The 13,954-nt window shown below is 47.4% G+C and overlaps 1 protein-coding gene across 1 annotated transcript; it reads left to right on the top strand.

Moving 5' to 3' along the window:
- Positions 1-1,347: 1,347 nt before the first annotated feature.
- Positions 1,348-13,488, top strand: C14H16orf87 (chromosome 14 C16orf87 homolog). Its single transcript, XM_077310138.1, has 4 exons — positions 1,348-1,560; positions 10,652-10,748; positions 11,643-11,825; positions 12,948-13,488. Exons 1-4 carry the CDS (start codon positions 1,495-1,497, stop codon positions 13,064-13,066), a joined length of 465 nt encoding a protein of 154 aa, XP_077166253.1. The 5' UTR covers positions 1,348-1,494; the 3' UTR covers positions 13,067-13,488.
- Positions 13,489-13,954: the final 466 nt, after the last annotated feature.

Here is a 13,954-nt window from a genome sequence, read left to right as displayed (position 1 = left end):
ATTCTTTTAAGCAGCCTGGTGCTTTGGGCCTTTTTGCAAATGTAAACTTTCCCAGCAGAAACATAATCTGAATGGCTACACCCAGAGGACACAGATAGATAACCATGATGGGTAGTAATGTTAGAAACATGGAGATGATTCACCCTCTTTGCTTTAAATGTTTTCTGGTAACACTTGTTCTTCCACCTTTAGAAGAAGTAAAAAAAAAGTTATCTGTAGAAGTCGTAGGATTCTCAGTGAAGAACTGAGAATTCACAGCAGGGGTTAAAAAAAATAAGGTAAAGGGAGGCCATGCATAAAAGTAGAACTGAACACAGCACTATAACTATGTACTTCATTTTGACCCTATTATCCTCTTGGGTGGGTCCCAGAAACAGCTTGCATTATTCTCCTACCTCTGTTTTATCTTGACAACACCCCTGTGAGGTAGGTTAGGAATTCATCATCATCATCATCATCATCATCATCATCATCATCATCATCTATTGGTATGAACAGCCCCGAGTGCAAATGGGGAGGAGTGGCATAGAAATTAATTAATATTATTAATGATTAATATTAGTTATTATTACTATTATTAATTTTCATTATTGCTATGAACAACCCTGAGTGCAAACGGGGAGGGCTGGCATAGAAATTAATTAATATTATTAATTATTACTATTATTAATTTTCATTATTGCTATGAACAGCCCTGAGTGCACATGGAGAGTTGTGGCATAGAAATTTTTATTATTATTACTCATTATTAGTTAATATTATTATTACTACTCACTATTATGATTATTATTAATTTTCATTATTGCTATGAACAGCCCCAGACGCACATGGGGAGAGATTGGCATAGAAATTATTATTATTACTCACTATTAGTTACTATTATTATTATTACTCACTATTATGGTTATTAATTTTCATTATTGTTATGAACAGCTCCAAGCGCACATGGGGAGAGATTGGCATAGAAATTAATTATTATTATTCACAGTTATTAATTATTACTCACTATTAATTGTTACTCTTATTAATAATGATGATGATGATAGAGCACCCAGCTGCGGCTGCAGTGAGCCGACGGCAGTCCCAATCCTGCCCTGACAGCCGCGCGGCTTGTCAGCCTCAACCGCCCTTTCCCGAAGCTCCGCCCTTCTAGCCAATCCTAGCGCGGGACGCTCTTGACTGTCACTGGAGGCCCCGCCCCTGCGTGGCCCTTGGGACGGGCGAGAGGCGTGGCTTCGCGAGAAAGCCACCGCTTCCTGTTTCCAGGCCGGCGTCGGGAACGAGCTTCCAGGAGAGGCCGCGGGCGGGCACCCGCTTCTCCGGAGGGCGCGCGGGCCGCGCAGGGCGGGCTCCCATTGGCTGCCTGCGGCGGCGCGCGAGCCGCGTTCCATCCGAGGGGAGGGGGGGCGGGGCGTCTCGCGCTCTCCGCCTGCCCAGCCCGGCCCAGCCCAGCCCAGCCCCGCGGGCAGCTGCAGCGGCTGCCGGGGCGGGAGCATGTCCGCCGGCCGGGCCAAGAAAGTGAAGATGGCCACCAAGTCCTGCCCGGAGTGCGACCAGCAGGTGAGGCCGCCGGGGGCCCGGGGGGCGCGGCCGCGGGTGCAAAAGCAGCGGCAGGCTGGAGGGGCTCGGGGCTTTGCAAAACCTTCGCCTCCCGCCTTTGCAGAGCGCAGCGCCTCGGTGCCACGGGCAGGAAGAGCGGGGAAAGCGGGTCGGTTGCACGCCGGGCATGCTTGCTCGCTGGAACGCCTTGCCACGAGGCGGACAGACTGCAGGGGGGGTTAGGAAGGGCTCAGGTGTATTTGGCATCTCCAGCCCTGACAGCTTCAGGGACTCCCTGCATGCAGAGGCAGGGGGATCTGTGCATGCCAGGGGGTGGCTGCTGCGTGTGGACAATGCTGGCAGGCTTCCCAGGGACATGAAGCCACTTTCCACAGGAGAGCCAGCCCGGGGTCTTGGTTAAGAGCGGCAGCCTCTAATCTGGAGAACCGGGTTTGGTTCCCCTTTCTTCCACATGCAGCCAGCTGGGTGATCTTGGGCTCCTCACAGTTCTCTTAGGGCTGTTCTCACAGAGCAGCTCTGCGAGAGTTCTCTCCGTTCCACCTCCCTAGTAAAGTGGACCCTTGTTGGTCCATCAAGGTCAGGACCAGGGGTAGTCACATTGCGGCCCTCCAGATGTCCATGGACTGCGATTCCCATGAGTCCCTGCCAGCGTTTGCTCATGGGAATTGTCCATGGACATCTGGAGGGCCGTAGTTTGACTACCCCTGGTCAGGACTGTCTGGTCAGATTGGCAGCTGCTTTCCAAGGACTTGGGCGGAGGCCTTTCACATCACCTAGTCCCTGATCCTTTCAACTGGCGAGTCCAGGGATTGAACCTGGGACCGTCTGTATCCTGGGCAGCTGTGCCACAACTGAGCCATGACCCCTGTAAGGATCTGGCTGGTCCTTGTTGGGGACAGAGAGGGGGGCTCACTTGCTGTTGGGGCTCTAAAATGCTGGCTTGGCATATAGCTGCTTCATTACAGATCTTGTGGTTTTGGATGGTTTCCTCCGTGATCATATCAGGAGAGGATTTTTTGCAGGGTGACTGGAACTTTTTAAACGTCAGGCTCTGGTGCTTTATGAGCTCTGTCAAATTTTGTGGTGCTGTGAATATTCTGCAACGTAAGCATCCATTTGTGGCTTCTTGAGGTGTAGTCAGGCTGAGAAATGGGCAGATGTGAATATTTTCTCTCCCAAATGGGAAGGTGAATCGTCACCTTACAATGGGGAGGGAGGAGAGTTGTGACTCATGAATTCCCTATCCGAGAATTAAATTGGCTTCACTTTTTAAAAAACAAACCCTGCAGTTGCTACTGCATTTCCTGCAGATGAGCTTGTTTTTTTCCTGCCCACGTTTTGCTGTCCTAGCAGCCAGTGTTTGAATCTGCCAACGTTCCTATCATCAAGAAATGCAGGACAGATATATATTTCAGTCACTGCTGTCGTGTGTGGCCCACTGCTGGCCATTGCTTGAGCTGACAAAAACATAAAAGTGCTGTGAGACCAAACCATTGTGGCCAGGCATACTTAAATTTCATGCTCTGTTCTTATATAAGTGAAGCTATTGGCTTTTGCCCTGCTGAAGAGATCTGTGTTATTTATAGGCTTGTACACTGCAAGACCTTAATGCAGTAGAAGCAGATGTATATTTCGCAGGAAACGTATTTATACAGAGGAAACAGGAACAGTTTTGTTTCCTGCCCCCTCGAGATGGATGTTATTTGTGGATGTGGCTTTTGACGCCACATCCTCAGACTTCTTGGTGCTCACAATGGGTCCCTATAATTTAGTGTGTCTGCAATGCACAGTTCTTCTAATTTTGCACAGAGGTAAAGCACCCAAGGTCAGTCGCTCTTGGAGGTATTGATTTCAGTGGCCTGTATTTATTGATGTCTTAAGATCGCTGTACACGGCAAGCATCTGTAACCACCAGCAATGCTGGGACCTCCACACTTTATGTGGCAAACTTATATGCACTGGTATTTCTTTAGTGACCATATGACATGCCTGTATGTATGCCGTGGACCGTGCCTGGAAGGTTGGTTTGGGACATCGAAAAGATTGCTTTCTTCCCTGTGTGTCTACTTGCCCCCCCCCTCCGGGACCCTGCATCACCTCCCCTCTTTTTTTAAAATGAGGAGAGTAACTGAGAGCAGGGTCTTTTCAGTTGTGGTTCCCCAGCTTTGCAATGCCTTCACCTGGTATGCTTGCCTAGTTGTTGTCGTTGTTGTCGTTCGAGCATGAGGAAAAGCCCTCTTTATTCTCCCAGGCTGTTTTTCGTTTCCCTTCCTCTCTGTTTGGCCGCTTTGATTTTAAATCTACTGGCTTTAATCCCTCTTGCTAGATTTATTTTCTGCCCCTTTAATAACTGATATTTAGTTCTCGATTATAATCATTTTTAATAGGCCAGACACCATAGAAAATAGCTCTTGGGTAAGGAAAGGCCAGGATAAAAATAATTAATACAGAAATAGTTGTACGTGCATTTGTTTTGTTCAAATATTATCTATTTGCTGCAGGAAATGACAGCAATTTATATATTTGCTGCGGCAGCTGCATGTGTAATAAAATATGGCAGATGTTCTTAGCTGGAAAATTTATCCGCTCAGGCTGTCCTTTGCCGGATGTTCCCTCTGTAAGGATGAATAAATAGTCCTAATTTCGCTCGCTGATCTAAAATGTATTTCTCTTAACAGTCTGTATTCTCTGCCTTTTTGCTGTTAGTTTTGGTAGATTCATTTGTATTACGTATGCACTTGTTTTAATGCACAGATTGGTATTTATATGTACAATTTATTCTCAGACATATAATATGTGTAGGATGTGCTATGCTGGATAATAGATGGAGACGTATGTTTGGTAAAAAATTTACATTTTGTAGAGAAACTGTGGTGCAAGCATAATGGGTTTAATTCATCATCCAAGGGAGAACCCAGAAACCACAACAGGGATTTTTATTGCTTGAAACAGCAACAATGAGGAACATGGAAAGCACCCTCTTCTCAAGACAGGATTGTTTTGTTCAATCCAAAGGACGTACTTCCCCAAGCATGGAAAAGTTACTCGGAAGTGTCAGAGCTGGAGCATTTGTTCATTGCCTCGCCGCCTTGTAGGGCCAGGTTTCCCACGCCACGCCGAGAATCCACTCAGAGTTGCCTTCTGCGACTCCTGCTCAAACCACCACAACAAAACGTTGCCCTTGTTTTTCTCAGTGCACGCTCAGAGCGGTGCCCTTATCTTGATCTGTAACCTGCTAAAACCAGGTCAAGTCATTTCCTCTTTTCCTCCCGAGCCAGACCGGCTCTGTGTAACCGGCTCTGACGCAAGAAACCGTCTCATGCAAAATTCTGCAGATTCTACACAAAGGCTTGCTGTTTGCATCTTGCTTCCTGTTCGCTTCCTGGTTTTTGAAAGGGTTTATGCCCATTCAGTCTTCGAGGCATTGCCCGAAGGATGGCTTTTGAGCTCTGGCTGTTTTGAAGAACCACGCTAAAAAATCAGTTGCTTGGCTGGGCCTCAGCCGTGTGCAGCTGGGTAGACTCACAAACCAAAACCAGGTTTGTTTTAGATCTGCTCCTGATCTCTTAGCTCTTGAGAGTATCATCTGGTCAGTCTTCCGGTCTGTTTCATGGTTGTAACTTTTAAATAACGTTGTATTTTCCGCGTTTCCTTACTGGCCTAGTGAGCGGCCGGAGGCAGGACTTCCTGTTTGTAGAAATATAAAATCCGAATGTCTAAAACGATTGTTTTAAATGGATCGCTGTTTTAATGGAAAGGTGGGAAACACATGTGGTGTCAAACCCTTGTGGGTCTGAACAACAGTTGACCGGAGGTGGTTGGTACCAGAATCGGAGGTTTTCTGACTCCCAGTTGGGCTGTGCTAGAAAAGTGGCCTCTGGTTTTGAAAAGCCAAGGAGAAAGGGTGGGAGGAAAAAGGACAGATTTAGGTAAGTCAAGGTAACAGTGGACAAAACTGAATCCTGTTTTTAAATCCAGGTGAGATGAAAAACAGATCACAGGCACGGGCAGGTTAGAATGCCGTGGATGTACCTGGGAGTTGTACCGCCACACCGACGCAAGATTAAGTTCTTGCTGAATTCAAGTTGTCTTGCTCGGTTTTTTTGCTTTTCACAGTAGCCTCAGGGACATCGGGGTGTGTACATGCACACAGTCGCTGCAATTTATCATGTAGCAAGCATGCATTTTTCTCCCATTAAGAGTCGTTGAGCAATGGAGGCTGGGCTAGGCAGTTTTGCTGGCTCGATGAAAACACGCCGGTATGGGAAAGGATTTCCCCCCCCTCCGTTCCCTTTCTCCTGCTGGGCTGTGGCAGAGAACATCATGTGCTTCTTCTGGAGAAATGTATTTAAATTCTTAGCATATGTGGTCATGTGGTGTGAAGTGGAGCTGGCATTGTGCACGCCTGCCCTTTTCACCACACAAGGCAGTGGGCTGTATCCACCCTCTGGGTGCAGGATTCTTACCCTTGTATGTGGGGGGGAGGCTCTGAGCTCAGCTGAGTTGTAGGATGCAACCTGGCAACTATCTCCTTAGAGCCGGCACGGTTTTATGCACAAGCAAAAGCTTATTGAAGTTTCACTAAGTAGACTTTATGTCAAGGGCAGCTTTGATTTTAATGGAAGCTCTCAGTTTCTTTCTTTTTCTTTTTTTTAAAATGTTAGCCGAGATGAAATTCTGATTAAAAAGAACAATCTTTGGAATGCATTTCTCAGTTCCGCGGCCTGCCCTTTTTTTCATATCATCCAACTGTGCATTAAAGGAAGAGGGAGGAGACATGAAATCCAGAGAGCCAGGGAATTTGACCGTCATCAAGCACACTGTGGAATAGCTAGCTTGCTATCTGTCAACATTCAAAAGACCGTCTCTCCCGAGCCGGTAGATTAAATGTTCGCAAGCACTTCATGGGAGGTTTCTCAAGAGTGTGGAGAAATTACTTGAGGTGGCTTTACTGAAGGGTTGGGGAATCTTGCAGTCTTTGACTCACCTAATTCCTGTTGAAATTCTGGAAAACCCAACTGCAGTTCTGCAAATTCACGTTCCTTCAATCGGACCCTCTAGCCCAGGGGTAGTCAAGCTGCGGCCCTCCAGATGTCCGTGGACTACAATTCAGATGTCCGTGGACTACAAGCAGGGGCTCATGGGAATTGTAGTCCATGGACATCTGGAGGGCTGCAGTTTGACTACCCCTGCTCTAGCCATTGTACCACACTGTCCCTCATGCAGGGGGAACCCTACAAATGTTTTTATTTTATTTATACAGAAGATTTATATCCTTTCAGCCCCTTCAAGAGCCGCCAAGGCATCTGACTACTAAGTAGAAAGTAGTATAAAATCCCATAATAAAATAAATCCAGAACTTCTTTACACAGGAAGTGAATAAAACGAGGAATTCACTGCCAACGAACATAGCCATGGCAACAGGAATGGACCGCTTTTAAAATCCATCATGTAAGATGGATCTATCAGTGGCTACTCGCCATGGGGACTAAAGGGAACCTCCATATTCAGAGGCAGTCAACCTCTGCATCCCAGTGCCAGGGGAAGGCCTCAGCTTCTATGTTCTTTGCTGTCCAGAGAAACCAGTTGGCCACTGTGTGAGACAGGATGCTGGACTGGATGGACCATTGGTCTGACCCAGCAGGGCTCTTCTGATGTTCTTATGAAGGCCTTGGTCTCTCTGCCCTCTTGTTGGCAGGGGTAGTCAAACTGCGGCCCTCTAGATGTCCGTGGACTACACTTCCCATGAGCCCCTGCCAGCAAATGGGCCGCAGTTTGACTACCCCTGATCCAGAGGGACCATTTGGCCTCCGTGTGAGACAGGATGCTGAACTAGATGGATCACTAGTCTGATCCAGCAAAATGCAGTGGTTTGCATTAAATCTCAATCCAAAACCTGCGGTAGAGCGTTTCCTGCACAAACACTCCCCCCTCCCTCTGTGCTCTTAAGAATGAGGCATGCATTTGCACATAACTTGCTCTAGCCTGTTTCTTTTCTTGTGCCGGAGGAAGAAAGGGCGTTCTTCCAACTGACAGCCTTTGGCAACTAGGCACAATTAATCACCCAGTGTGGAGGTCCAGTCTCCTAAGAGACAGGCAGTCAGCTCAATAAAGAGAGCCCTCACGGCTGCACCGAGACGGAAGCCGTGCTCCAGCAATACGTGGGGCAGACTGCTCATATGCGAGAATCTCTCATTCCCCAGATGAGGACGTTTGTATTTCCTGCCCTTTGCAGCCGGACGTCTTGTGCATGCGCCTGGGCTGGTGCACAAGCGACAGAAGCCTTTGTGGATAGTGGGCGTGTGCCGTGCCGGAAGCTGCTTTTGGAAATGGGTTCGTTGGAGGAGGCCTGGTGGGTGCGTCTGCTCCTCTGCGCTGATTTGGATGCTTAAATATCCAAAAATCTCCCGATTTGAAGCTTCTTCATCCCTGGGAACCAGGCGAGAGAAGAAGGGCCTTCCTATCAGTATTTTGGCACCTGGCATTTTTGGACTGTATGCCCAGAGGGTTAAGGGATGGCACATTTCTAAAATGCTGCTGTTTTAAATAAACCACTGCCCCTGTTCCTTGGTTTTTGGTGTTATGGTGTGTGTATGTGTGTGTTTTGAGTTGAATTATTTAATGTGTATGTTATTTCAAATGCCCTTTTACCTGCTTGACAATTTTTGGCGCTTTGGTGGCAAGGGAGCAGGGAAATATTTTAAATACACAAAGGGGAATATTCAGGGGAAAGTTGCACAGTTTCCCCCTGCTAGCTCTTTCATGCTGGCTGCCCTGCCAGTCGGCTTTCGGGTGCCTCGTGAATGGGCTCCCTTGTTAACCACACGAAGGCTTGGTGGACCTGAAATGCATACTTGATGAGTAATAATCTGATTTCTGAGGGCCTGGGTTCTCGTAAGCATGCACCTGCGGGACACAGGAAGTAGAGTTTTGCTTCCGTCGCTAACTGTTGGCTGCGATTCCAAATGGCAGAAGAAATCCTTTTCTCCCCCCCCCTCCCAATTGACCAATGGTTGCATGGGTGTTTCTTTTTCCCATGTTTGCTCACATTTGGAAACCGTTCAAGCACGGGGTACACCCTGCCCCCCCAGTTTTGCCAAAACGAATTGATTAAAAAGGTAACGTAAGCGAATCTGCATCAGCTCCCAGCGTGATTTTGCAGCATACACATCCATTTCTGCATGCCGTTGAGACCTGCGCTGCTGAAACCTACAGCAGCCAATTCTCCGCGTGGAGGAATGGGCCGGACGCTTGGCCGTTACGAAGCCATTTCTTGCTTGGAGCGTTGACACGGCTTCCTCCTTGCACGCTTGGGTTTCACATCAAGATAACGCCGTTTAATGAACGTCATTTAGGGAGCGTGTGCACCACAATCAGCTAGCACAAACAGCAGGTGATGTGGTAAAATCGTTCCCACGCTGCACCTTGCCTGTTTTTTTTTTTGTTTTTTTTTTAAGGCTGACTAGCTGAGAAAAGCTTCTAGTAGTTGGCATTTTTTGGATATACATGGCAGGGCCATTTCTTTCCTTGTCCTGGTTCTGTCGTCGTGCTCTGTACGTGAGGTTGCATTTATTTATTTGTTTATTTATTTGATTTCCATACCACCCTTCTATATGGCTCAGGGCGGTTTACATACAACACGGGGGATACATGGAACGAATTAATATATAACATAAACAAATACAACAACAACAATAATAATCTAAATAACCCAATTTCAGTGATCTTAAGCAATATAACAGGGACGGACTTAGCTAAGGCCCTTAAAGAGGACAGACTGGTGCAGGCCATGGAGGGGATGTCTGAGGGGGACATGTTGTCGGTCTCAGGCAAATGCCTGGTGGAGGAGCTCCCTTTTGCACGCCCTGAGGAATTTTGAGAGTCCAGACAGGGCCCTGATCTCTTCTGGGAGCTCGTTCCGTTTTGACGTCTGCAGAAAAACGGATTCAAAGGACTACAGCAAAATGCATTAGCAAGGAGCAAAATTAGTTCACTTTAGAAGAATTGGATGGCTTTTTGCTTTTGGTGTGGGGTACAAGGGTCTAGTTTGGAGCTTTGGAGCCTGCAGTATTTTCGGCCAGGATAACTGAAGAGCAGCTGACTCACTTACAGACAGCTATATGGCCTGGGTAGCTCCATCTTTGTTACGTGCTGGAGTTTAGTTGCCCTGAGTTCAGGGGAGGACAGTGTTCAGGCGATCCCCAGAGAGTTTCTCTCTCTTTCATGCTTATCTCCAAAGGCTAAGTTGTCTTTTCCTTCTGCTGGACACCAGGTGCAGGACGTCCTGGCTTCTCCTAGTGTTTTGAGATAGCTTGCTTGATGATTTCTTGACTGCTAGCCAGCATTAGGACATAAGATGCTCAGTTTTATGTATGTGGCCTTGGCTTCTGGCAAGCTTCTCTCTCTCTGTTTGTGTGGGAGCTTGAGGCCCAGCTGATGGGAGCTTAGCCTGCATTTTCTGTAAGTTCGATGCTGTATTAAAAATCTCCTTGCAAGCAGACCTGGATCTCTTTATAAGAAGAGCTGGTGCCCAAGTCTAGTTCTTCTAGGGGAGCAAACGTTATTCTCGTCCCTTTTAATATTTAGGTCAAGGACTTTGCTCCCCCCCGAATGGGAAGGGAAGCATTTGAGGCCACCATAAAAGGTAACAAATTTCATTCCAGCCGAGGCTTTCATGAGTTGGAACTTCATCGGGGTGTCCATTCAGCAGGGAGATGATGTGGCTGTTTTAAGAGCACAAGAGGCCACATTGGATCACCATCCAGTCCAACGCTCTGTCACACAGTGATAAAAACCCAGGAGCCATCAGGGGATTCACCAGCAGGTCCACTGGATCATGGAAACCTGCCAGGTTCCACTAGGATTACAGAGCATCACTGCCCCAGACAGGGTGGCTAAGAGCCACCAGTAGCCCTCTGCCCCCTATGTTTATCCAACAACTTGATGGGAGGGGCATAACTTGTGTTTCTTGAGCCTCTCCCTGTAGTGCTTGCTAGAACTTTGTTTATATTAATGCAATCGAGATCATATATAGAGATTTTTAAAAGTTGACCCTTCAGAATGCCGCTTTAACTTTTTGATTCTTTTCCAGGTTCCCGTTGCGTGCAAATCCTGTCCGTGTGGTTATATATTTATTAGTCGCAAGCTCCTGCATGCAAAGCGGTCGGAGCGGTTGCCACAGTCTGCAGGTACTTGATTTTGCTGTACGGGTTTTCCTTCGGCGGCTCTCGTAGCTTTAGAACGCCGGCTTTATATTTACCGGCTGGCGTTCCAGAGAGCTCACCTGCGTCATTGTGCAAGTCTTGTCGGCATCCTTGAGGGGGAAGGGAAAGGGTAGGATGAATCACCTCCCAATTGTATGTACTTATTTGGTTTGTGCGCATTTTGGGCGGCGTTCCATCTCACCCTTGAGGTCCCGGTTCAGGAGATGCGTTTCGATTTTGCAGAAGCAAAATAAGAGTAACGAATCCGAAATAAATTCTCCACGTCTTTCCTCTCGCTGTCTGAGTTAGCACAGAAGGCTAAATTTAAAACCCTAAAATAACCAACTCTTCACTTAGCAACTAATTTGGCTAAATTAACTTCCTTCCCCTTCTCTCTCCTCCCTCCTTCTTTTTGCGTTTGGCCAATTGAAGATGATCCTTGTTGTTCTGTTGCCTTCCTTCACACCTTCCCTTTCTCCCCGATGGGGACCCGAAATAGGTTACATTTTTCTCCACCATCACCCCTGAGATCACCCCAAGAAATAGGTTAGGCCCCTCCAGGGCAAAACGGAGCGTCTTCCAGGCCCTAGCTTTATATTCTAACCACTCCACCACATTGGTGTGCTGCAAATTGGGGGACGTATCAAGGGAGGTCTGTTTGTTATTTAGAACTTATTTGTGGGGCTGAAACATTTAGGTCGATGTTTTCAAAATTCCGTCCGGGTAGGAATATCCTTCTTGCCAAATTTCTGCATCGAGGGGGAAACGTGGATCATATCGAGGGGAAGATTTTGAGGCGGGTGGGAAGCAGAGATGGAAAGTTTGCGGGCCAGTCACTTCAACTCTGCTCTCAAAGAATAAATAAATCTCTCAATGCAGATAGCAGAGGCGAAGCTAAAAGGAGGCGGACGGAAAGAGTGAAAAGAGAGAGGATAACGTCAGTGATAAACAAAGACTTGGAAAACCGCCGGAGGTCACGATCCAACAGCTGTTCAGATCACAGTCGGAGAGGACGGGGGCGACCGAAGACCACCACGGCCAAAAAACACGAAGAAGAAAGAGGTATTAAAAAGAGCAACGGAGGTAGCTTTTTACACGTGTGTTGCGCTCCTTCTGATGATCACACTATCAGTGGGATCCGTTCATGCTTCCCCTCCAGGGATCCTTACATGTGTGTAACAATACAGCAGTCCTTGTCCACTCCACCATTTTTACGTGAGAGTAGTCCAATGAGCCACTTGTGGCGCAGGGTGGTAAGGCAGCAGACATCCAGTCTGAAAGCTCTGCTCATGAGGTTGGGAGTTCGATCCCAGCAGCCGGCTCAAGGTTGACTCAGCCTTCCATCCTTCCGAGGTTGGTAAAATGAGTACCCAGTTTACAATGTTTACAAAGTTGTGTGTCACATGAGAAAAGAGCATGATGCATTGGGGAATGTGTGTGGGTTTTTAAGGTAATGTGAAAGACCCCTTTTTCATGGTATAACACTTAAGGTTCCAGTCCAGTATTTCCAACAAGATTTTTTTGGAGGGTGGGTGGGTGGGATACGATTTTGAGAATCAAAGCTCAGGAGAAGGCCTTGACCTCTGTGTTCCATTAGTTGGCCCTATGTGGAAAAGAGGAAAGAGTCCATTTTTATATCCCGTTTTTCTCTATCCTAAGGAGTCTCAAAGTGGCTTGCAATCGCCTTCCCTTCCTCTCCGCACAACAGACACCCTGTGAGGTAGGTGAGGCTCTGAGAGAGCTCTGAGAGAACTGCAACTGGCCCAAGGTCATCCAGCTGGCTGCATGTGGAGGAGTGGGGAATCAAGCCCGCTTCTCCAGATTAGAGGCCACCACTGTTAACCACTGCACCATGCTGGACTAAATGGACCACTAGTCTGATCCAGCTGGGCTGTTGTGCTTTAAATTTAAACCCACATGAAACTACAGAGTGATGTTGTGTAATTTGAGAACATGCTTGGAGCTACAAGAACATCAGGGAAGCTGTGCTGGATCAGGCCAGTGGCCCATCCAGTCCACCATTCTGTGACACACAATGGCCAAAACCCAGGTGTCATCAGGAGGTCCTCCCAGGTCACTCTTTCCACCTGGTCTACCTCACAAGTTCGTTGTGAGCATATGATAGTACGCCAAGGAAACTGGCAGGGCAGGGTAACTAACTGCTCCTCCCCTCTTCTTCTGCAGAAAAACAAGAGAAGGAAGTCGACATGTACGCAAACCTCTCTGATGAAAAAGCTTTTGTGTTTTCGGTGGCCTTGGCAGAAATAAACAGAAAAATCATCAACCAAAGACTGATCCTCTGATGATCTCATTGGCAGCATTCAAGCCTGGCAGCAAATTTTTGGATATTTGGTGGCCTCCTGGACACTTAAGCCTCTCTTTTCTTTCGATGGAGGGGGAGGGCAGGTCACACAATCTCCTGGTGGAAATTCTGCTATGGATGGGGTTTTTGGAAGTCTGCTGACTGTTATTGGTCTAGCTGTCTGCCAAGAAGCAAAGCGTGTAACATTTTGCCCACGGCAGAAGGAAGAAAAGGCAAAATCCTTTAAATCCTACACAAGCAGCTTCTTCGGGAATGCACGCAGTTACGAACTGTTATTGTTCCTTCCGGATTCGACGCGGTATCTTAATTAACTTAAATTTCCTCTATGACATAGATTCTCAGCTATATCAAAGCTTTACATGTGTATAGTTCTAATCTTTTAATAAATCGGTATTTTATGGACACGGCTGACTCTTCGTCGTGGATTTCCTTTAAGGCAATTCTGTATCCTATTTTCTTTTACGCCTTGGCTCTGGATCTGTTCTTTATACGTTAAAGAGGAGCCCAAGGCAAACCCTGAAGATGAACCCACGCAATGTAGAAGTGAATCCGATTTCACTGTCAGATTTATAAGATCGTAATTGCAACTGGAAGAGCCTCTTGTGGCGCAGAGTGGTAAGGCAGCAGACATGCAGTCTGAAAGCTCTGCCCATGAGGCTGGGAGTTCGATCCCAGCAGCCGGCTCAAGGTTGACTCAGCCTTCCATCCTTCCGAGGTCGGTAAAATGAGGACCCAGATTGCTGCTGGGGGGTAAACGGTAATGACTGGGGAAGGCCCTGGCAAACCACCCCGTATTGAGTCTGCCATGAAAACGCTAGAGGGCGTCACCCCAAGGGTCAGACATGACTCGGTGCTTGCACAGGGGGAT

Source organism: Paroedura picta, chromosome 14 (assembly GCF_049243985.1).
Source record: "Paroedura picta isolate Pp20150507F chromosome 14, Ppicta_v3.0, whole genome shotgun sequence".
NCBI lineage: Eukaryota > Metazoa > Chordata > Lepidosauria > Squamata > Gekkonidae > Paroedura > Paroedura picta.
The sequence above is the reverse complement of the archived record's forward strand: the minus strand, read 5'-3'. Positions and strand labels throughout refer to the sequence as shown.